Source organism: Microchirus variegatus, assembly GCF_963457635.1.
Source record: "Microchirus variegatus genome assembly, chromosome: 7".
Classification (NCBI taxonomy): Eukaryota; Metazoa; Chordata; class Actinopteri; order Pleuronectiformes; family Soleidae; genus Microchirus; species Microchirus variegatus.
Window position 1 is genome coordinate 29,095,603 of NC_139808.1, and position 23,194 is coordinate 29,118,796.

The following is a 23,194-nucleotide window of genomic DNA, read 5'->3' on the forward strand; positions in this document are numbered from 1 at the left end:
GCAGACAAAAGACGGTGGGGGGGAGAGAGAGAGACGGCTTTCTGGAGAACGGTATAGAGGGTTAGGGAGTGAGAAAAGAAAGAGGGTAAACATTACAGCTCTGTGCCAAGCAAACAGGAGATGCTGGGATACTTCAACAAAAACCCTCTGTTCATATGGGAAAAAGAGACACAGAGAGCAAAAGCTGGGAAACAGAAAGTGAAAGCAGTCATCATGAGATCATAAAGTCATCAAGTTTTCCATAGACCATCGTCTAACACGGCGAAATGAGTCTGGAAGAAGCAGGAAGTGCTCGACCACTCTGCACTCTGAGGAAAACGCAGTGCCACTTTACACCGACATATACGGTACAGTAAGTACATTACATTTGACTCTCCTTTGTTGGGATAATGGGATTCTTACTCCAGTTTACCTTTACACAAAAAGAGAGAAGAAACCTGAGTTTTTAAAGAACTTTCTACCCTGTTTTTTTAAATGTAAATAAAACATTAGGTAACGTAAGTAGCCTATATGTGCTTTTACTGTGCATGTGAATGGACCAGGTAGACAGAAGACACTCCAGGTGTCAAACCCTTGACCTTGCGGCGAGCAGAGGAACATCGGAACGTTGGAACACCTCCTCCTCCTCCTCCATCTCACACACACACACATACAACAACCTGCAACAAGAAAACCTCTCATCCACAGGCCGAGGAATCAAGAGGCAGCTTGTTCTCGCCACCAAACCACAGCTCTGCAGCTCTGCTAACAGCCAGTGAAGCAGACGTGGTTCTGGGAAGCACACCTGTTGCCTTTGGGTTCGACAGAGACCAGGCTTTATAGCAACGATCATTTCTTGGGGCGGACGTCTTGAAAATCTGGGCAATTACACAAAATGCTAATTTGAAGTCACATTGAAAACTAATTGGCTAATCGATCGTTTCTTTCGTCTAGAAAAGAGCACAAAAGAATTTGCTCGAACGCATGACGTCGTTTCCATGACGACTGACCGGGGAAAAAGACGTTACGTTTATGTGATTCACGATTGTTAAAGAGATTCTCTAAAGTAACGCTAAACGTTAAAAACAGACGCACACATAGGCAGTGCACATGTACACTAGTTACTTGTAGTAGTGTTGCCCTTTTCTTTTAATAAAAACAGACCAGTTTCCAGTTTGACTGTAGGCGCGCTAACTGGTGCTAAAGGAGCGTACGGAGCTAACAGAGCTAACAGGTAAACGGTGCCTGGACGCCACAAAAAACTATGTTACTTTAGAGACTCATTTTACCAATCGGGAGTCACGCAAACATGACGTCACACGCGTCTTTTTGTACGGTTAGTCGTCACGCAGCTAACAGAGCAACACAGATACGATGTGTATTTGTAGCATTGCTTTTTTCGTTTAATAAACAGAACGCTCAAGTTCGACTGTAGGCGCGCTAACCGGCCCTACAGGAGCTAACTGGTAACTGACTCCCGATTGTTAAAATGAGTCTCTAAAGTAACGTTGTTTTTCGTGCGCAGGCACGAGAGTCCAGGCACTGTTTACTAGTTAGCTCCTTTAGCTCCGTTAGCGCGCCTACGGTCGAATTGGAGCAGTCTGTTTGTTTACAAATAACCAGCGTACCTGTGTTCTATGTGTGTGTCTCTTTATCAAGGTTAGCGTTACTTTAGAGACTCATTTTGACAATCGAGAATCACATAAACATGACGTTGTGGAAATATTAACGGCGTTAGCGACCTAGCACTATTAACAATACACTCTTCTAATGGCGACATAAGACGAGTGTATCTTGTGAACTGCCCCCGAGAGAATTCTGTCACGAAACAGCCGAATGGTTTTTTGTTTTTTTTTTATCTCCGACAAATCAAGCGCTAACTTCCTAAAACAAGTTTGATTTCGCGTTTGAAGACGTCCAACGAGCACAGTCAAGAGCTCGGTCGTCGAGGAAAACCAACGCACCAGGAAAGATATCGTGACGAGGTTTAATCTCTTGTTCTTCTTTGCTTCTCTTTCACATGTTCTCACACACACGATCCAGGGATGTGCATTGTCTTGTCTGTGAAACTCTATCGCTGCTCCGGCTTCTGTTTGCGATACACAAGCACTGTTCGGTAACACTAGCTAGGAGTCGCACACACACACACACATGAATGGCCCTTCCCTGACCCAATTACAACTCAGTGTGCCTGAAGACTTTACTTCCACCAAAACGTCCTCACTAGGAGTAAACACGCGGTTTATTGTATGTGGTGAACGTCTGACTCCGCCTCCGTAGGTGGCGCTGTAGTTTCCTTTTGACCTTTTACGTCACACAAAAACAAATAAGTGATGTTTCGTACCGCACTTTCTACACCGCGAGGAAATTTGCGTGCGCGCTAAAGTCCGACTAAGCGTACACATGTAGGAGTAATCACACTACGAATCGCATTATCCCGGTATGCTAGCACGCATTCGTTCACACCAGCTTCTTCTTAATCGAACCCTAGTTCGTTTACTCAGAAAGTCCGAAATCTAGCTTAAAAGCTCTAACAGGACTACAACGCAGGGCATTGTGGGTAAACACACCCAAAACATACGTGCACGTAGAAGCGATAGCCGGGAGGAAAAAAAGGCTTGTGGTATGATGTGGTGGATCGCATTAACCAATAGACGAGCGAGTTTTCTCGTTCATTTGTTTGTCTTCTCTTTCTGTCATTCTCAACACAGCGCCACCTCAGGCAAGGAGGGGGAACACGTCATTAAAAAGGTTTTGAAGTCTAGCAGAGACTGTTAGGTTTAAAAACGAACTTAGTCTGATTAAGGCTAGCTTGATTTTAGTTGGACTAATGTGTTTACATGACATTAAAAAATAAATTGTATTAGTCCGTTTATAATCTGACTTTTAACATGTAATGTAAACGCACCGATAATCTCTCAGATTATTAAGAGGCGAGACCAATAGACGAGCGTTTGTCTTCTCGTTCAGTCATTCTCGACGCATCGCCACCTCAGGCGAGGAGGGGGAACACGTCATTAAAAAGGTTTTGAACCGAGTCTAGCAGAGACTATTAGGTTTGAAAATGACCGTAGTCCGATTAAGGCTAGCTCGATTTTAGTCGGACTAATGTGCCAAAACACAAAAAAAAAATCACTGCATGACATTTTCATGGGGTAAAAAAAGCCAAATAAACTGATTTTCAAGTCACATATTTGGCCTTCGTGGCGCGCGTTATTTCTGAATTTACAACAAACTGACAAACTGATGAAATCGGATCAATTAAAGCAAGTTTGAAACTTGGGCACACATGGGCAGAGTGAGCGTAAAAGCAACAATGGCGCCCTACTTTCACTTCAAAACACGTATTTCTTCAGCCAAGTTGTGTTAAAGTGGCTTAAAAACGCCTTTAGCACAACATTCTGCCGCAAAAGCACAACCATAAAGAATCAAAAAACGTCAATCCTGTCCTAGGACAACACAACGTGGGGGAGGAGGAGGGAGGTGAGCTTTCATAACGGTTCAACGCTGGACTCTGAGCTTTGTTTACATTCTTAAAGTGTATAAACGCTGAAGCCGCAGAGGCTTAGGCGTCCACAGAGCGTCCACATAAACCCGTGCACAAACACACGGAATCACACGTAGCGGTATAAGCCTCTGGTAGCCTTTTCTCCCGACTCGAAACCGGAGAGAGACGATGAGACGACGTGTCCCGCGGCTCAATCTGAAAGAACCATCTCACCTGTTGAGTAAGAAATCTGGGAAACGAGGTCGTGTCACAAACTGACGCTCAAACATACGGACGCTCGTCTTATTTATTAAAGCTTTACATTTTTTCCTTTAATGACCTCCTCCACATGTGGGATAAATTGCCCATTCATGCACGGCGGCGGGGAGAATTCCTTTAAGCGTAAACACCTTTTTTTTCTTCTTTTTTTTTTCCACCAGCTGTTGCAGCCAATCGCTGCATCCCACAACAGCACCCCCATCCCCATCCCATCATCACTAACTTTTAAAAAAAAAAGAAAGAAAAGTCGGATATCAGTTTTTAGAGGAAAAAAAAGAAAGAAAGAATCATGGCCACATCAGCCTTTCACCAAAGGAATTTCATCTGACGTCATGTATTTAGGATCAGATTTCCTCTCCGTCTCCCAGTGTGTGTGTGTGTGTGTGGGGAAGTGTTAGCTTATTTTTTCCCCAGATGAAGACGAAGAAGAAGAAGAAGAAGAAGTGGGGGATGAAATTTTTTCTAAAAAAAAATAAAAATCATAATCATAGCCCATCCAATTATACCCTCCCCCACACCACCACTAATCATGACAGCATGATAATCAACCACTGAGTCCTGTCATTAACTTTCTTTTTCCCCCCTTTATAAACACACACACACACACACACACCAGTTGAAGCAATGTGTGTAGGTGTGTGTGTGTGTGTGTGTGTGTGTGTTAAGTAAAAATCGATGGTCTTCAGCAGGAGGAGACCAATGCTTGATCTCCACGTCTGCATCAGAGAGAGAGAGAGAGAGAGGGATTTGTCTTCTCTGCACAAACAGACACGTAGTCGTTTCTGATAGACAGTGTGTGTGTGTGTGTGTGTGTGTGTGTGTGTGTGTGTGTGAGAGAGACTGACTGGAAGGAATGCTAGGATATGCTGGAGTTGACTTTTTTTCTCCTCCTCCCCGTCTTCTTTTTTTACTTTACACCACTTTTACTGCAGCTTCACACACACACACACATTTAATCCTTTATACAAAAAACGTGTAATAACGCAACACAACAACAATTATTCACACACACACACACACACACAGGGATTTCGCAACCAACTGTGTGCGTCAAAATCTGACTTCCTCAGCATCTTCCACACACACACACACACTCACTTTTACCACTTTTATACGTAAACACACACATAATTATGTATATAAATACACAAAAGAAGACACAAAAACAACGTAGGAAAGGTACAGAAACTAGCCAAAGAGGAGAAGTTAGCTCCTGTTGCGCACTCACTCACTCACTCCATCTGAAGTCACTCTTTGGTTGGATAAAAAGTGTGGATTCTGGAGCAAAAAGACGATAAAAAAAAAAAACCCACGTCGCTGCGTCTGATTCTCTGAGTTTTTCTTTAAAAACAAAATAAGAAAGGAGGAAAAATGTGGCCCAGAAAAAGTTCGGTGTCACCTCCTTTCCTTTCCTCCTCTCCTCCGCTTTCCTTTCCTTTTTCCTCCGCGCTCGCCAAGTGGCCCAGACTGCCGGCGTCAGCGCTCACACACACACACGCGCGCGCGCACACACACACACACTTCGTCAGACACACACTTCGTCAGTCACACACACACTCACACACACACACTGAGAGACAGAAACACGCACTTCTTAAAACTTTTTTCCCCAACATCGACTCCGCCGGAAGTCGCGAGCCCTTTTCCTTTGGTTTCCTGCCTCGCTCGCGCCTACAGTTGTCGAGAGTTAAAAAAGCGTAAACTCACCTCGCTGTAATAAAACGGCTCGTCTTCTTCTTCTTCGTCAGTCTTCGTCAGTGTTCGTCAGTCTTCGTTAGTATTCCCAGACTCGGGGCTCTGCCTGCTGTCTGCTGGCGAGGCGCGACGACGCGGACTGGGAGACTCCGCTATGTCAATCAAAACGCGACGCACATGGAGGGTTTAGAGCCCGCCCCCTTTTTCCTTAAACCCCGCCTCCCTCCTCCTCTTTTACCGTAATACACTGTGTGTGTGCACTGCGCAGAGAGGAGGACTGAAGAAGAGAAGTAGAAGAAGAACTCCACACAGAAGAGTTAGTTAGTTAGTTAGTTAGTTAAGTAGGTAGTTAGCTAGTTATTTAGTTAGTTATGTAGGTAGTTAGCTAGTTATTTAGTTAGTTGGGTGGGTGGTTAGTTAGTTAGTTAGTTAGATAGTTGTGTAGGTAGTTACCTAGTTAGTTAGGTAGGTAGCTAGTTAGGCAGGTAGGTAGGTAGTTAGCTTGTTATTTAATTAGGTAGGTGGGTAGTTAGCTAGTTATTTAGTTAATTAGGTAGGTAGTTGGTGTGTTTGTTTGTTTATTTATTTGTTTGTTTGTTAATTAGTGTATTAGTTTAGATACTGTGTTAGCTACCTACCTAACTAACTAACTAGCTAGTTAAGTGGGTAGTTAGCTAGTTATTTAGATAGTTAGGTAGGTAGTTAGCTAGTTAGGCATGTAGGTAGGTAGTAAGCTTGTTATTTAGTTAGGTAGGTAGGTATTTAGCTAGTTATTTAGTTTATTAGGTAGGTAGTTGGTGTGTGTTTGTTTGTTAATTAGTGTATTAGTTTAGATACTGTGTTAGTTAGTTAGTGAGGTAGGTAGCTAGCTAGTTATTTTGTATGTTTGTTAGTTAGGTAGTTAGTCAGTGTGTTAGTTAGTGTTTGTTTGTTAATTAGTGTGTTAGTTTAGCTACTGTGTTTGTTAGTTAGTTAGTTACTGTGTTAGTGTGTTAGCTAGTTAGGTAGGTAGTTAGCTAGTTATTTAGTTAGTGTGTATGTTTGTTAGTTAGGTAGTTAGTCAGTGTGTTTGATAGTGTGTTTGTTAGTTAGTTAGATGGTTAGTGTGTTAGTCATTGCGTTTGCTAGTTAGTGTGTTTGTTTGTTTGTTTGTTTGTTTGTTGGTTAGTTCGTTAGTGTATATGATATTAAAAAAAAATCAACTCTTACAAGATAAAATACACAAACATGAACTATAACTATGCTATATTAATATAAGACATTAGAATGCACATGAACAGGTCTGTTGTATGACATATATATAAAAACACACTATGACACACAATACACCTGTGGCACAAAGGTTGTATCATAAAAACATCTTATACAAGTTATTAAAAGGAAGATAATTGTTTTTGTTTGTGGTTTTATGACGACACATTACATCACTCTCATAAGGTGTCATTAGAATAGAGATTAAACGTAAACAGGCAATCGTAAAGATAGCGAGATTACGTTAAAATAGATTTATTTTAAACATAACTTAACAAAAAGGGAATGAAAAACAACGAGGACGACAAACAACAGAGCAAAGTCCTCCCATCAGCTGACAGGTCCAAGGGTCTGACACACAAAACACACAGGATCAATTCTGACAATAATAAGAATTAAAAATAAAGTGTAATCTGGACTGAATGAGAGGCAGACTGTCAGGACACGCTTCATCATGTGTGTGTGTGTGTGTGTGTGTGTGGGCTTCAGGGGATTATTTTAGGGCATGTCGAGACATTAAGTGCAATTTAAATACTTTCCATTTTCTAAATTATTTCTATTACTTTTTAAAAAACAATTGAGAGTATAAAACGACAGAGCAGGTGCTTTGTGATGCAGAAAAAGTGACAATAATCAGATTATTTTGCCACACAGGGCTCAGTTAACTCACAGATTGAACTCAAATAATTTGTTACATGAGCACATAAAGAAGACGAGACAATGAGCAAAACGACAAAAAAACAAACAGAATAAGACGTACAATTAGCATTTAAAGGTCCAGTGTGCGAGTTTGTCGAAACTTGCTGTAAATGAACACTTGTGCGTTTTCTCCTAACCTCAGAATAAGACTTGGACCTTTAAGAATAGCCATGTTTTATAGTTTTATAGCTGCTCAAACAAACTAACTAACTAACTAAGTGAGAGCATGCATCAGTGTGAAAAGAACCAGAGACAGTTCTGAACATGTCAGTGTCCAACAGTCGACGGCTCTGTCTTTTCCTCGGAGCCAAATACACTCGCTGCCCCCTGAGTTCTAGATTTATCTCTGCTGACACTGACACACACACACACACACACACACACACATTCCAGAAAGTGCGCTAAGAAAACAGGCCACTGTCATTCTAAAGCGAGCTGAAGTGTGACAGACTGTGGAGCCCCCTATCTGCAGAACGAGGGAATGCAGCTCAAGCAAACACATTTTAAAAATTTTAAATCTTGACTCTGCCTCATCTATTTTTTTGTTTTACTTTTTTTTTAAGGTTTTGGACGACATTTTTCATAGAATTTTTTCCAAATTTTGGACAAATTTCTTTTGGACATTTTTTTCAAATTTTGGAAAAAAAATTCTTAAAACTTTTTTGACAATTAAAAAAAAAACATTTTGACAAATTTTTTCAAAAACTTTTTTTGACAAGTATGACAGATATGACTCTTTTGTACAAGTTTTGGACCGCTTACTGTGGGTTTTTTAAAATTTGGGAAAACATTTTTTTAGATAAAGCATGAAACAGAGATACACAGATAACAGATAAGTTTGGAAACTTCCAGACGACCACGACGACTCAGTCTTATTAGAATCGAGCTGAGGAGGAGAATGTGGACTGGAGCAGATCTTGGACCGATGTCAGGCTCAGGCCTCCACAGCCGCCAGATGTTTACCACCAGCCCAGCTGCTTTCTCTCTCTCTTTATCTACACTGTCTTTGCCTCTCTTTGCCTTCCCTTTAAAACAAGTCCTCCCTGTAATCATGCACATGCTCAGTTCGCCCAAAAAAGCCTCTGTGAAGTGAGTGGAACACGTCCAGCTTTATGAGAATATCTGCACCGCTGCATATTCTCCACAGAGAGAAAGTGGAAGAAGTGTTTGGTATATGTTCATTATTGACCCTGCATATGTGTGTGTGTGTGTGTGTGTGTGTGTGTGTGTGTGTGTGTGTGTGTGTGTGTGTGTGTGGAGATGCATGTTATGACTACATTGACATGTGTAACCTCTTTTCTGTGGATCTGGTTAAGTTTAGGCCTCAGATTTGAAATGTTATGGGGACTAGTTATGGGTCAGGCTGTCCTGACATGAATGAAAGACAACGCACGGTCCTTAAAAAGATAGCTGTGCAAACCTGTGTGTGTGTGTGTGTGTGTGTGTGTGGCACTTCCTCCTATAGATGCGAGGATGGAATTTGGCTCATCGCGAGTTCAAAGGAGTCGACGCAAAGCTCTTTGCTCGCCGACAAGAGCCTACATGCCTCGCTCTCATTTCTCAGCTGCTGAGACCATCAAACACTTCACCTATTTCTTTGGTGTGTGTGTGTGTGTGTGTGCGTGTGTGTGTGTGTGTATGTGTGTGCCCTGAATTAGAATAGATAGGGGCTCTCGCTGTATGATGTCTGGCAGAAGACATGAAAAGAAGATTATGCGATGTGATAAACTGCCGTGATTCTATCTCTAAAGTCCTTTTTTATGGGAAAAAAAAGACACTTATATTCTGCCTGACAGCACATTTTGTGAGGCTACGTTCATCATATTTCTCTTTAAAGGTCAAATAAGTTGGAAACGATACGAGACAAATGCATTTTCCTTCATATGTGGTGTAAATATGGCACACTGAGCAGAATACAGTGAAAATAAACCTATATATTACCCTTTAAATTAAGCTAATGCATATATGTATACTGTATAGTCCGACTAAGACGGGCAATCGGACAGTGTCTGACTCCGCCTCCTTAGGCGGGCGCTATATCTCTCTATAAGCTAGTGCGTATTGAATTGACCTTCAAGTCACGGAAAAACAAACAAAAGTCCAACTAAGCGTTGAATAGATGCAGGAATAATCGGACTATGAGTTGCTTTATCCAGGTACGTTAGTCCGACTAAGAATAGCTCGATTCTAATCGGACTAACATGTTGACCTGACGAAGAAAGAAACAGAAATATTGTCTTCAGCATGACTCCTTATGACACAAAAACACAACGAAATCAGGTAATCTTGTGTCTGCTATCCGCTGTGCTGCTGCTGTATACACACAAATGCTCCCTCAATCCAGGCTGACAGCGTTGCTAAATGTCGCCCTTTTCTAACAGAAGGACGCAGCATAGAATTAACAGTTTTTAACAATAATAATAATAAAGATAACTTTTGATCTTGTATGGGTCGATTGGACGCCAAATCCAATATGGCCGACTTCGTAGAGCCGAGGTCATGGTCTCAAGAGACACAAGATTTTTTGTTCGCCTTGGGCCGAACAACGTTCCCACCAAATTTTGTGAAATTCCATGCAACTAAATCTCGGCCCGCTCTATAGGCGTTTGACCTGAGGGGGGCGCTATACTGAGCCATTTTGCATTGTTTTTTTTGCAATTCCATTATTTTGGAGTACTAGTTGGACCACATCAGGTCAGAGGTAGACGCTAAGGGGGGTACTGTACAACTGTAAAACGCTGACTTTTATAATTATAATTTCAGTCTGGACCGAACCATTCTGCACATTGGGATATTAAGTATTTGGTCTGGCATGTGTGGTATGTCTGAAACGAGCATTTGAGTCCAAATCCCTCCGTCCTGCTTTGAGAACATGAATCTGTTTCCAGTTGTTTTCCCCGGGATTTTACACCGTGTTATCTAAATCTCTGTGTTTAGGGGAAACCTAGCAGAGTCACGTCATGTGTTCCTACTTAGCGAAACACCTTCCAGTCATAGCATCACGTCATGCTAGCTCGGTCACCACCACCAGTGGAATGTTGGTGACTCAGGGAGGTTTGGGTCTGTGGACTTTGTCCGTTCTGACATTTGTGGGTTGGAAAACCCACGCCCGGCTGCCATTTCAAACAATGACCCGTCGTCACCTCTGACCTTCGATGGGAGGCAGAATCGCTAATGTACAAATCACAACAACACAGCTGCGGCGGCGTGTGGGGATTCTGCCAACCATTACACAACAACACCCGGTCAGGACAATCACAGCATTCAGAGCAGTTATTTAATCTGCAGTTTCCCCCCCACAGTCCAAAAACATGCAGATTTGTGGATTAGGCAAATTGGACGCTCCACCTTTTTTGTCATGTGACCTTCACGTGGAGGATGTGGACGGTTAAATGGTAGAAGATAGATGGATGGATGGATGTCGTTTCATTACCCGTATAAAGCGTGTCCGGAAACGTGTTCAGGGACGTTCACTTGTCTCACATGTCAATTTTCGTGCAGATCAGACAATGTTAGATTTTACTTCCTGTTACGCAGGTTCCACTTCCTGTTTGTCATCTTTTGCAGACATGTTCAAGAGCGGTCCCTGGTCTCACATATTACGTTTCGTGCAGATTGGTCAACGCACAGCAAAATTAGTGCTCACTTCCTGTCTAAATTGGCCGAATTAAAATGGCCTATTTTAATTAATAATGTTATTACTGCTGCAGAACCTTGGTAACAAATCCAGTCCACGTAAATTTGGAAACTCAGAATCTAAAAAAAAATGCTAATAAAGCTATATTGGTTCATTTTATCAACTTTTTAATCACTTTAATACTTATACTTGAGACTGGAGTGAAAAATGTTGAATTTAAAAACTAAAGAAATTGCCGTCTAAAGCAATATTGGTCTATTTAAAGCTGTAGTACGTAACTTGTAATCGGTAATAACTAGCCTACGTTCGAACAAACCGTCAAAATTAGTTTAGATCTCGTAGATGACTTCAAACAGGACGGGGTTAACACACAACACAAAAAAAACACACAAAACAACACAACACAAAAGCACTGCTCCCTTAGTCCTCCTGGTCTGATAGTCTTGCTTCACAGAGGTCCATTTCAGAGATGTTTCTGCTCACAAAGGACAATCACATCATTGTAAACAACCAATAAATCAACAACAACGTAAAAAATAACACACTGCAGCTTTAAATGTTACCACCTGAAGTCGTGGCGGTGTCCGGCGGTAACTGGTGCTAACGCTAACATCATGTCACTGCTGCTTCAGCGCTGACGTCACTGCTTCTGGAGAAGAAGAAGGTGCAGAATCATCGGTTATTACTCATGTCATTGCACAATCGCTGCATGTAGCGGTCTGTTCCCCAGCTGTGGGACGGCAGCAGCAGCAGAGGAGGTCCGGCTGTTGGGAAGTTACCATGGCATCGGTGAAATCATGTCGCCGCTGTGCTGCGGTTAGCTCGGGGAATCTCTCGGGATGGATTTATTTATTTTCTTCCTGCCAAGGGTCGAGTCAACAATGTGCCACACACACACACACACACACACCAACCAGAGACTTCCTGTGTTGGCCCGCGGTCGTCATGACGACAATGACGACGACAGTGATTCAGTGCAGGGGCGATGACGTCACGGTCCGAGCCATGTGGTAAAGTCAACCCCGTAAAAAAGAAAAAGTTGAGGAAATTCAAAATTTCAAGGGAATCAATTTTTTCAACTAATCAACTAATATTATTTTGTGAAACAAACTTGTAAGTTAAAGTTGTGCCAACTCAAAATGTTTGAGTTTTCATACTGTTTGGCTAACTAATCTTGTTCAGGTCATTTAAAAATGTAATTACAAAATGAATTTTGAGCTAGCACAACTCCAAACTTACAAGTTCGCCAAACAAAATAATATTAGTTGATGGACGTTTTTTAAAAACTCAAGATCTTTTGTTGGGCTGCAAACTCAAAAATTGATAGCAGTAAGATGGAGGTTAGCAAACTATGACCTCCGTACAGGAAGTGGAACGCCCGAAACAGGAAGTAAAACGTCGGAAACAGGAAGTAAAGTCTAACATTGTCCGATCTGCACAAAAATTGTTATGTGAGACAAGTGAACGTCCCTGAACACGTTTCCGGACACGCCTTTGACACAATAGGAAGTTGGCCATTTTTAACAGGAAGTGCACTCTAATTTTGCTGTAAATTGACCAATCTGCATGAAACTTAATATGTGAGACCAGGGACCTCTCCTGAACACATCTGCAAATGATGACCGCCGTACAGGAAGTGGAACATCCGAAACAGGAAGTAAAGTCTAACATTGTCCGATCGGCACGAAAATTGACATGTGAGACAAGTGAACCTCCCTGAACACGTTTACCGAAACACGAACACCTTTGACTCAACAGGAAGTCGGCCATTTTAGACAGGAAGTGAGCACTAATTTTGCTGTACATTGACCAATATGCACGAAACTTAACATGTGAGACCAGGTCCTGAACAGGGCGTGGAACACCCAGAACAGGAAGTAAACAGTGTAACCGCTCATTCTTACGTGACAAATAAAACATACAGATGGTTTTATTACACGTATAAACACAGTGTGTGTGTGTGTGTGTACACAAGGAGGAGGCGATGACGTCCGTGTGGGAGACTTCATATTGTTGAAACATCTTTATTTTAAACTCCAGACAAAGCAACGAGAGAAAGAAATAAAGATTGTAAGAAAGAAAGAAAGAAAGGAAGAGAAAACCATGCCAATACAATAATTATCGCATCTCCAACCACAAGAGGAAGTCAGTCCAAAATAAAAAGTCACTTTTCTTCTGTTCTCAGAGTTAAGAGAAAGATTTCAAAAGCACAAGTCCCACATGGCTTCACCTCCTCTTCCTCCTCCTCCTCATCACGCCTGTGTGTGTGTGTGTGTGTGAGCACCAGGACATTTTTGCATAGAGCCACAAGAGTTATTGACCACAGACATCCCATCATCTTCCAACAGTTCTTTAAAAAAAATACTGTCTGGCTGAAAAAAAGGAGAAAAAAAAGAAAAGAAAGTGTCTTCATGAGATCGTGGCAGTCGACACGTCCGTCGCAGACGTCTCATTATGGCATGTTTCACTACTATTGTTTGTGATTGTCAAGGTGGGCGGAGCATCAGATTAGGCCACTCCCTCCTCCTCCTCTTCCTCCACTGTGCATCTAACAAACAAACAAACAAATAAACAAACACACGTCTAACATAATTTACCCCCCGGCCCCCGAGCCACACAGTGGCACAGCAATACAAACCATCAAAAACAGGAAAGAAAACAGAGCCTTTATATATCTATATATATTAAGATATATAAAGGCTTATTTTGACTCTTGTTGTTATTATTATAATAATAATATAGTTTAATACACAATCAGGCACATTGACGAGAGCAGCAGGGAACTCAAGGTCCTGAAGGCCTTTCAGCATCGACTCGCTCTCTTTATCCTTTCAACTGCAAATACTGTGTGTGTGTGTGTACATCACACACACACACACACCCCACCGTCCCCATGGCAACAACCGTGACATAAAAGCCGCTCGTAACGGCGTATCACGGACTCCTCAGTCACTGATGTTCGAGTAAACAGAAACTAAGCTACACACACACACACCGACGCACACACACATTCACACACATATAAGAGAGTTAAAGGATCACTTCACACACACTAACAAAATAAAATGTCATAATAATAATAATAGTTTTCGTCCTTAACTTGTCGAGAACATATGGACCGAGTTTGACGCGGCTAGCTCAAACGTTCTAGCACAACTATGTTTAAATGCGTAGTTTGGTGTTACTTTCCAAAATGGCCGACTTCTGGGTGGGGGCGGAGCCAATGGAAGTACATGAAGAAATTTGTTTGAAATCGTGAGAGTTTACCAAAGTTTGGTCAAAATTGGAACACAACTGTGTACGACATATACGGGACAGCAATTTATTTATTTATTTTAATTAGCATTTAAATTAAAATTTTGGCCACTTTTTCTCGCGTCAAAAAGTCCGGAAAAAACGCCAAAATCGAAACTTTGGACTTCGCCCGACACACTCGACAAATTTTCGATCCCGATCTGAATTTTTTTTGTCTGACCTCTGGGGGAGCTGTAGAGCCCTGGGGCTACGAATGGGTTTGTGCACTATGCCACTATCGCAATTTTTTGTATGTGTATATATATAAATATATATATATTTGGACATATATATATGTATATGTATAAATATATATATATATATATGTATTTGGACATGTATATCTGATCCGTTACGAGTGGTGTGTGTTTGTGTGTTGCAAAATGTAAAAAATGGACATTAAACAAAAAGATATTTACAATAAGTAGAGGACAGGGACAAATAAAACAATGACCTAATAATACTTTACGTTACTTCCAAAGTAATAAGTTAAATAAGAGCTGTGTTAAATGAGACCTTCACGTGATGCAAAAATGTTTGTTTTTGACGGTTATTACTAAGGCGATAAGATACGACCAGTGTTAGCAACAAGGACGACGATCAAACACACAGTGGTGAGGACGGGGACAGCTCACAGCTCTTCTTATTATTATTATGCGCATAATAATAATAATAATAATAATAATAATAATATCATTGTAATTACAAATGTTACAGGTGGAAATGTGTGTGGGGGGTGGGGGGGGCAAACTCTACCAGAGAGTTAGAAAACGTCTCTCTCTCTCCGCCCCTGCTCAATCCAAAATAACAACACTCGTCCTCTCTTAGATGAGATGGAGCTCAGACTGTGCAGTGAACTGAGCTCAGTGGCGCGGTCCGGCCACAGAGAGGCGCTGTTTCACCCCCCGAAAAGGCGACAGGAGTCTTCAGAGACACAGTGCTACGCGGCCTCACAGGCAGTATCTGTCTTTAGTGTTTGTGTGACTGCAGCTGAGTCACTCTTCTTATCTCCCAGAGTCTGTTTGTGTACCTGGAGCACAGCTGATGATTGTCTCGTGGCAGGATTGTCAGGCGTCACACGGCTCTTCGCTCTCTTCACTCTCGCGGGTTCGAGTAAACTGGAAAAACAGACGCCACAGTCGTTTTCTCTCCCCCCGTGTTTTTCCATCCCCTTCTTTAGGGACTCTTTAGAAACTTCCTGTTTTCCAGGATGAAAACAAACCCCCAGAAATTCCAGGGAAAAACGCTGAGTTTTTATTATGCCGTTAGATCGGAGATCACCAGTTTCTCCATTTTATTCCCAATCTCTCCTGAGACTTGAAGCTCGTCGGACTCATAGTCGTCATCGAAAGACCTGGAGAAGAAAACACAAGGAAGAGTTGCTAACAGTGTTAGCATGAAAACACAACCCTGTTCTGTGTGTGTGTGTGTGTGTGTGTGTGTGTGTGTGTGTGTGTGTGTGTGTGTGTGTGTCGTACCCTTCATGTAGCTGCTCATTCGCAGTCTCTTCGGCGACCAGAATCTCGTATTCCTCTGAGGCGTATTTATCCCAGTCAGAAGGTTCTGGACCTTCACTGTCCACGTCCTGAATCCACAGCACAACAAAAGACAAAAAGATAAGGGTCAAAGGAGTGTCCGTAAACGTGTTCAGGGACGTTCACCTGTCTCACATATCAATTTTTGTGCAGATTGGACAATGTAAGACTTTACTTCCTGTTTCAGGCGTTCCACTTCCTGTACGGAGGTCATAGTCCCTTACATGGGAAGTTGGGAGGGTTAGGGGTTAGCGGTTCTAATATCGTTAGCTCCTTGCAAATGTGCAAATGCTTTTGTTTTCCGTTTGTAAAAAACAGCAAAAACGGTATATGATGTGAATATATATATATATATATATATATATATATATATATATATATATATAAATAATCGTACATTTTTGATTTTATTTATTTTTGAAAAGACTTTTCACACAAAAATAAAAACGAGCCATCAAAATTCGCCAATATTCCAATGGCTGCTGTGGCCACGCTCCTTTTGAGTCCAATAACATTTGATCTTAAACGCCCTCAGACTAGCAAGCTCAGTTACGAAACTTGCGTAACTGATATACGCCAAATCCAAGATGGCCGACTTCCTGTTGAGTTGAGGTCATGGTGTCAAGAGGATTTTTTTGTTCGTCTAGGGCCGGACAACGTTCCCATGGAATTTTGTGACATTCGGCACAACTAAATTTTGGCCCTCTCCATAGGAACCTGACCTGTAGGGGCGCTACTGAGCCATTTTGCATTGGTTTTTTCACAAGTTCTGATGTGCGTGGCAATTTCCGTTTCTCATTCACAAACACAAGCAAAAAAAACCTTGTTTAATGACATCAATTGCAGTAAGACGGAGGTCTGCAAACGCTGACAGGAAGTGGAACGCCCGAAACAGGAAGTAAAGTCTATGATTGTCCGATCTGCACGAAAATGTATTTGTGAGACAAGGGAACGTCCCTGAACATGTTTCCGGACACGCCTTTGACCCAACAGGAAGTCCGATCTGCACGAAAATCAGGAAGCAGCACGGGATCATGGGAAGTGTTGTCTTTTAAAATTAAAGACACAAAATGTAACATACTGGCTGTTAAGCACATGTTAAATTAAGATAAATTAATAATGAATTCATTGTCATTTAAATGTTGCTATTTACAGTATTTACATGTCAAAATAATAGGAAAGTTTATGGTGTTTATCTTTTGAATTGAGCTACTTTGAGTGCTTTTATTTTGATAAGCACAGACAGGAAGAAGCTATATTATAGTAGCTATGATGTAGGCTGTACGTCTACGGATGTTTTTATTATTATAAGAAGCAGTAAAACCGCACATAAACGGCGTCTTATAGCGTTCGCATGCTCTCGTCCGCGACATTTTCCGATGCGTCTCTTTTTGTGTCGCTGAATTAAACAACGACGCAAACCTTTTGCACAGCAAACGGATCTCTCTGCTCATGGTCCAGGTATTTCTCCAGGTTGAAGAAGGTGTCGAAGAAGATGTGAGCCATCCGACAGCGCTTCAGGTCGCTCAGGGTTATCTTACCTGCAGGAGTGGAGGAGAGCGGCGTTAGCATTCATCCATAGAATCGTACGTTGTATTAAAAAAAAAAAACGGGACGTAGCGACGACTCGGGCACAAACCTGGACTCTCGGGTTTCACGAGGTCGAGCATCTGACAGAGAAGGTCCTGGAAGGGCAGCGGCTCGATGCCCATCCTCTCCATCCTCTCACACTGCTCCTCGTAGAAATACTCCAGCTCAAACATGGACAAGACGCCGTCGCCGTCCGTGTCCATGCACCGGAACCAGTACTCAATGCTAAAGACGTTAGAAAATCAGAAAACATTCATTATTCCTCAATTACATAAATATAAAATTGCAGCTTCAAATGTTTTTTTTTTTACCTGGTGAGATTTTTCTTGTCCTCCTCAGATAAGAGGAACCAGACGAACTCGGCGTAGCTCATGCGTCCTTCTCGCTGCACCGCATTACCACTGGAAACCAGGGAGGGCGACAGAGAGAGAGAGAGAGAGGCTTTTCACATTCACTGCTGCAAATATTATGGTTTGTTTATGAGTGTGTGAGCAGGGCCGGCCCAAGCCTCCATGGGGCCCTAAGCAAAATTTGATTTTGGGGCCCCTCTGTTACTGCCAATAATGATGATTATTGATCACTCACACACCTACTGTACTAAAGGTATTCTACTTATTCTACTATGTCACTAATATGAATACACTAAATGTTTTGTTTATATATATATATATATAGTATATAGGGAGTTGTCAAATATTATATATAATATATATATACATATTATATATGTTTATATATATACATATATAAAATATACATATATATTATATATATATTATATATAATACATATTTATATATACATACATATTTATATACATATTATATATAAATATATATAATAATTGACAAAATCAGCAACTCCCCCTACTGGCGACACAGATGTAAGATATTATAATTATATAATATATATAATATTATATAATATAATATAATAATATAAATTAAGGTCTATAAATACAAAATACACTCCTGTAATAAAAATATTTGACTTTCATATGAAAAAAACCCCACAGCATTTAATAAAATAAACAAATAAATAATAATGTTAATCAACATAGGAGTCCGGGACGAGGTAATAAAAATGGTTTATGAATAAAATATAAAGTATAAAAAAAAAAAAAAAAAATCACATCTGACAACTAGGTAAAAACTGTGAAAAAGCTTTGGTAAAAATGGGGGGAAAAATTCTAAATAAACTCCAAACTTTTTTTTTTTTTTTCAGTTAATTGCTTTGGGGGCCCTCTAGTGGTCACGGGGCCCTAAGCAGCGGCTTAGTGTGTGTGCACATACCGAGTGACGGCCCCTGAGTACAGCCTCTCGATGATTCTGCTGGACGAGGCTGCAGAAAGGAGAGAAAATGGAGACACATCTGTGAAGGTTCTTCTGTCGTTAGCCGTTAGCGTCTTTTCATAGAGTTTGAACGTTTTAATCTGACGTCAGACGACGTGGAGGACAAACAGATGCTGGTTTTTGTTTGAAAAAAGGCTCGTGAAAGAACAAACAGAATGGAAAAATAACAAACATCCAACGTCCGTCTGCTTGTGATTCTGGATCTGAGCTGACATTCCAGAGCAGTTTCAAAACATCGCGTCAAATCAGACTCTTTAAGTTGTGGAGCTCCATACCGTGGTCGTTGTATCTGGACAGGTCTTTGGGGTCGATGTAGAGGTCGTGGTCAGTGTCCAGCTCCCAGAACTTGCAGTAGATGACGTAGAAGTGCTCGTAGGAGAAGTAGTCGGTGATCTGGTTGATGTCGTCCTCCTCCTCCAGCAGCGCCAGCGTCTGCAGAAAGTTGCTCCGCCGCAGCTCCGTCATGGTGACACGACCCGTCCACGAGCGGTTCACGATGTAGAAGATCCGCTGGATCACCTGATGGAAAGGAAGAAAAACATCTCTTCTTCATTGATTTATTTAGCAGTTTTATGTGGGCGGAGCTTCTGTTCGAACATCCATTTAGGGCTGCAGCAAAAACATGGCACACAAGATGGCCGCCGTTGTAAAGAAAGAGTACAACAACAAAGGCTACAATAACAAATTATACACTTCTACAAACATACGAGTACATAGGAAGTGATTTTGTCCATTTTTATCCAGAATAACTTTCAATATCTGGCGATTTGCGGCTAAAAAATACAGTTAAAAATAGAAAAAACACAGTTTGCGTGTTAAATTTGAAATTTGAACAGTATACAACATATTTATAGTTTCCCGATAGCACGGATACGGTAACGCAAAGCCTTTGTAAAGAAAAAGTACAATAACAAATTATACACTTCTACAAACATACGAGTACATAAGGAAGTGATTTTGTCCAATTTTTTCCCAGAATAACTTCAAAATATCTGGCGATTTACTGCTAAGAAATACAATTAAATACTGTTTTATCAATTTAAAATGAATAAAAAAACACATTTCGCGTTAAATTTGGACATTATAAAACATATTTATAACAACTTGTCGGAATTACCGTAATAACCACAACATGTTGGTTTTGACGTGCAACAAACCGTCGCAGTTTTTCCCCGATATATCGCACAAACCGTCGCCTAACGCAAAGTGCGCTTCAGTGCTAACGTGAGCCTCTGCCGCCCCCCTGTGGACCTCTCAGTAATAACCACAACATTGTGATAATTCATTTATACCTAAAACGATACAAAGTACACCTTTAACACAATTCTTTTTAGCGTAAATAAGAAAATCCGACTTACATAATAACGTGATAGAATCTTTTCAGTGTTTTTAAAAAATATTATACTTTTTTTTATACTGTACTTTTTATATTGTATACTACTAATTTAATTGACTTCTTATACCTTTATTTTTGCTTTATTTCGTACTCATTTGGTTTGTTTTGAACATTTTGACAAAATAGTGATGTTTATACACCAGTGTGTGAAGTCATGAAAGCTGTGAAATATTTAATCATATATTCATATTATTTTATATTTATTGATGTATTTCATGACGTTTAAGACATGTTTATATGGTTAATAGTAATCACTTCATCATAAGTCGTCTTCATTGTGACCTTCATGACATATTTATGTCACTTTCTGAGTTTCTGAGATGAGTTTAATTTGCTTTATTGATACTTTATGTATGATAAAACAAACAATAGTGATCTTTTCACTGCTATATTATAATTGCACACTATATCCCACTTGCAGCTGTTTACCGTTGTGATGTAGCGGGAATGGAATTCAGGTGCATCTTTCAGAAAGGTGAGTCCGGGGTGTGTGTCCACGATGTCCTGATGATTTCAAAAAACAGGAAGAACCAGAATTAAAATTAAAAGAAGAGTTTGAGGGAGAAGAAAACACGAAGAAGACGACGTGACGACGACAACGTTTACCTGCAGCAGAGGAATCAAGTCCTCCTGCTCCAGGAAGCCACAGCCGGGCTTAGCCAACAAGGAAATGAACCTGGACGAATCGTCGTGGCAACTGTGCAACAACCTGAGGAAGGAAGGGAGGGAGAGTGATGTCATCACCTGGTGACGGGTGAATCAACAGATTAATAAATAAAGAATAATGTGTGCGTCTTACTTCCTCCAGGTGGCGATGAAGGAGTGGACGGACACGAAGCCCGTCCTCTCGCCACCGGCGCCGTAGAACATGGGAGCTTTCCAGTACAGAGGACACCCGCACGCCTGAGGACACACGACGACAACGTCACACACGGAACAACGCATCGTAATCCAGTGAAGCCGGACTCGTGTTAATCCTGCAGTCGTAATACCAGATGTGTGTCCTTTAGATCCACATATACCGTGTCATCCAACTTAGTGTCTGCTGCAGGATCATTATAGCTAACAAAAATGTCTAAAACTGAAACTGAAGCAGTTTAAAAAATAATTGAGTTCACTGAAATCAAAACAAAAACGACAATAAAAAAAGAGAAAGAAAGAAAGAAAACCAAGAAAAAACGACGATAAATAAAGCAAAACTAAGACTAAAAACTAAACTGAAATAATAAAAAAAGCAATCTGAAAAACTACATATAGCTAGCTAGTTAGCTAGTTAGCACAAGCTCTACTCGTGCTGCTGTAACATGAAATCAGATCTGCGTCACGTCGTCCGACACTGGTTAAAAGTTAAAGTTAAAGGTTAAAGAATGAAATTAAAGGATAAAATAATCCATAATTTGGTGTCACACGCTCTTTCAAAGTCAAGGTTTTCTCTCAATACCTGAAAAACTAAGACTTAAACTAAACAAAACTAAGCTAAAACGACTAAATTATTTGTTGAATGATGAAAACTAAACTGAAATAATGAAAACGCAAACGGAAAAACTAAATATAGCTAGCTAGTTAGCACAAGCCCTACTTGGGCTGCTGTAACATGAAATCAGATCTCGGGATCGTTCACACCTGTACGTGATCAGATCTGCGTCATGTCGTCCGACACTGGCTAAAGGCTAAAGGTTAAAGGTTAAATAATGAAATGAAAGGATTAAATAATCCATAATTTGGTGTCACACGTTCTTTCAAAGTCAAGGTTTTCTCTGAATACCAGAAAAACTCAGGTTAAAAACTAAATAAATACTAAACTAAAACTACTAAATAATTTCTTGAATTAACTAAAAATAAACCGAAATAAAAAAAAGCAAACTAAATTTAGCTAGCTAGTAAGCACGAGCTCTACTCGTGCGGCTGTAACATGCAATCAGATCTCAGACTTTATCGTATCTGCGTCGCGTCGTCCGTCACTGACCTTAGCGATCTTTCCCATTTCGTAGATGTCCGCCTTCTCCTCCTCGAACTCGGCGAACGCCGCCTCGACGGCAGCGATGGCCGCGTCATGGTTGTTAGCGGCCGCCGCCGAGCCGCTCAGGCCGGGGAGGCCGCACGGGAAGTAGAACCTGGGAATGTTGACGGCAGCCGAAGGAGGAGGAGGAGGTGGAGGAGGAGGAGGAGGGGCTACGGCGACGATCACCGGGGCTGGAGGAGGAGGAGGAGGAGGGCTGGGCGAGCGTGGAGGCGTGGCTAATGGAGGCGTATGTGGAGCAGGGGGAGGAGCTGGAGCAGGTGGAGGTGTGCCGGGTTTCTTATCCGGTTTGGACTGGACCTGAAAATAGAGCCATTGAATATATTATAAAGTCTGTGTAATTTAATCATAATAACAAAGTTACAACACTTTATTCAATCAATAAACGACAGTTTTAAATGTAAGAGAATCGATCGAGCAAAGGAACGAAAAGGTTAAACGTTAGAAGATCACTCATTAAGATATTTACCACTTATTATTCTTTAACACTTTAACAAGTGATTGATAACGACTATAACGAGTCAGTCGTCACATCCCGACACAGCACAGAAATATTTAGAATAACGACAACAACAAATGAGCGTTCTTAGCCTTCACCGACCTTCAACACAATTCACTCCTCATTAAAACGCTAAAGCAGCAGCTCATTTTGCACACACACACACACACACACACACACACACACACACACACAAACACACACACAAACAACAAAATCTCTTTTTTAAACAGTTTATTTCATTTAAATTCTCATTTACTCCTAATTCTGAATTTTCATCTCATAATTATGACTTTTTTATCTGATAATTTCAACTTTTGATCTCATAATTCTGACTTTTTATCTCATATTTTGGAATTTTCATCTCATAATTCTAACATTTTATCTCATATTTTCAAGTTTTTATCTCATAATTTTGACTTTTTAACACATAATTCTGACTTTTTATCTCATATTTTCCACTTTTTATCTCATAATTCTG

General features: G+C 40.9%; 1 protein-coding gene across 3 annotated transcripts in view; it reads right to left on the reverse strand.

Annotated features, from left to right (window-relative positions):
• Positions 1 to 13,029: 13,029 nt before the first annotated feature.
• ppp2r3a (protein phosphatase 2, regulatory subunit B'', alpha) overlaps positions 13,030 to 23,194 on the reverse strand; it is a 60,052-nt gene continuing 49,887 nt past the window's right edge. For all 3 annotated transcript variants that reach the window (XM_083892804.1, XM_083892805.1, XM_083892806.1), the window contains 11 exons: positions 22,161 to 22,514; positions 20,994 to 21,097; positions 20,801 to 20,903; positions 20,624 to 20,698; positions 19,074 to 19,317; positions 18,739 to 18,787; positions 17,758 to 17,847; positions 17,496 to 17,671; positions 17,279 to 17,397; positions 15,800 to 15,906; positions 13,030 to 15,675 (listed from right to left, as the gene is read on the reverse strand). In XM_083892804.1, the coding sequence (XP_083748930.1) occupies positions 15,579 to 15,675; positions 15,800 to 15,906; positions 17,279 to 17,397; positions 17,496 to 17,671; positions 17,758 to 17,847; positions 18,739 to 18,787; positions 19,074 to 19,317; positions 20,624 to 20,698; positions 20,801 to 20,903; positions 20,994 to 21,097; positions 22,161 to 22,514 (1,518 nt within the window). In that variant the 3' untranslated portion in view covers positions 13,030 to 15,578. The remainder of the gene's footprint in view (positions 15,676 to 15,799; positions 15,907 to 17,278; positions 17,398 to 17,495; positions 17,672 to 17,757; positions 17,848 to 18,738; positions 18,788 to 19,073; positions 19,318 to 20,623; positions 20,699 to 20,800; positions 20,904 to 20,993; positions 21,098 to 22,160; positions 22,515 to 23,194) is intronic.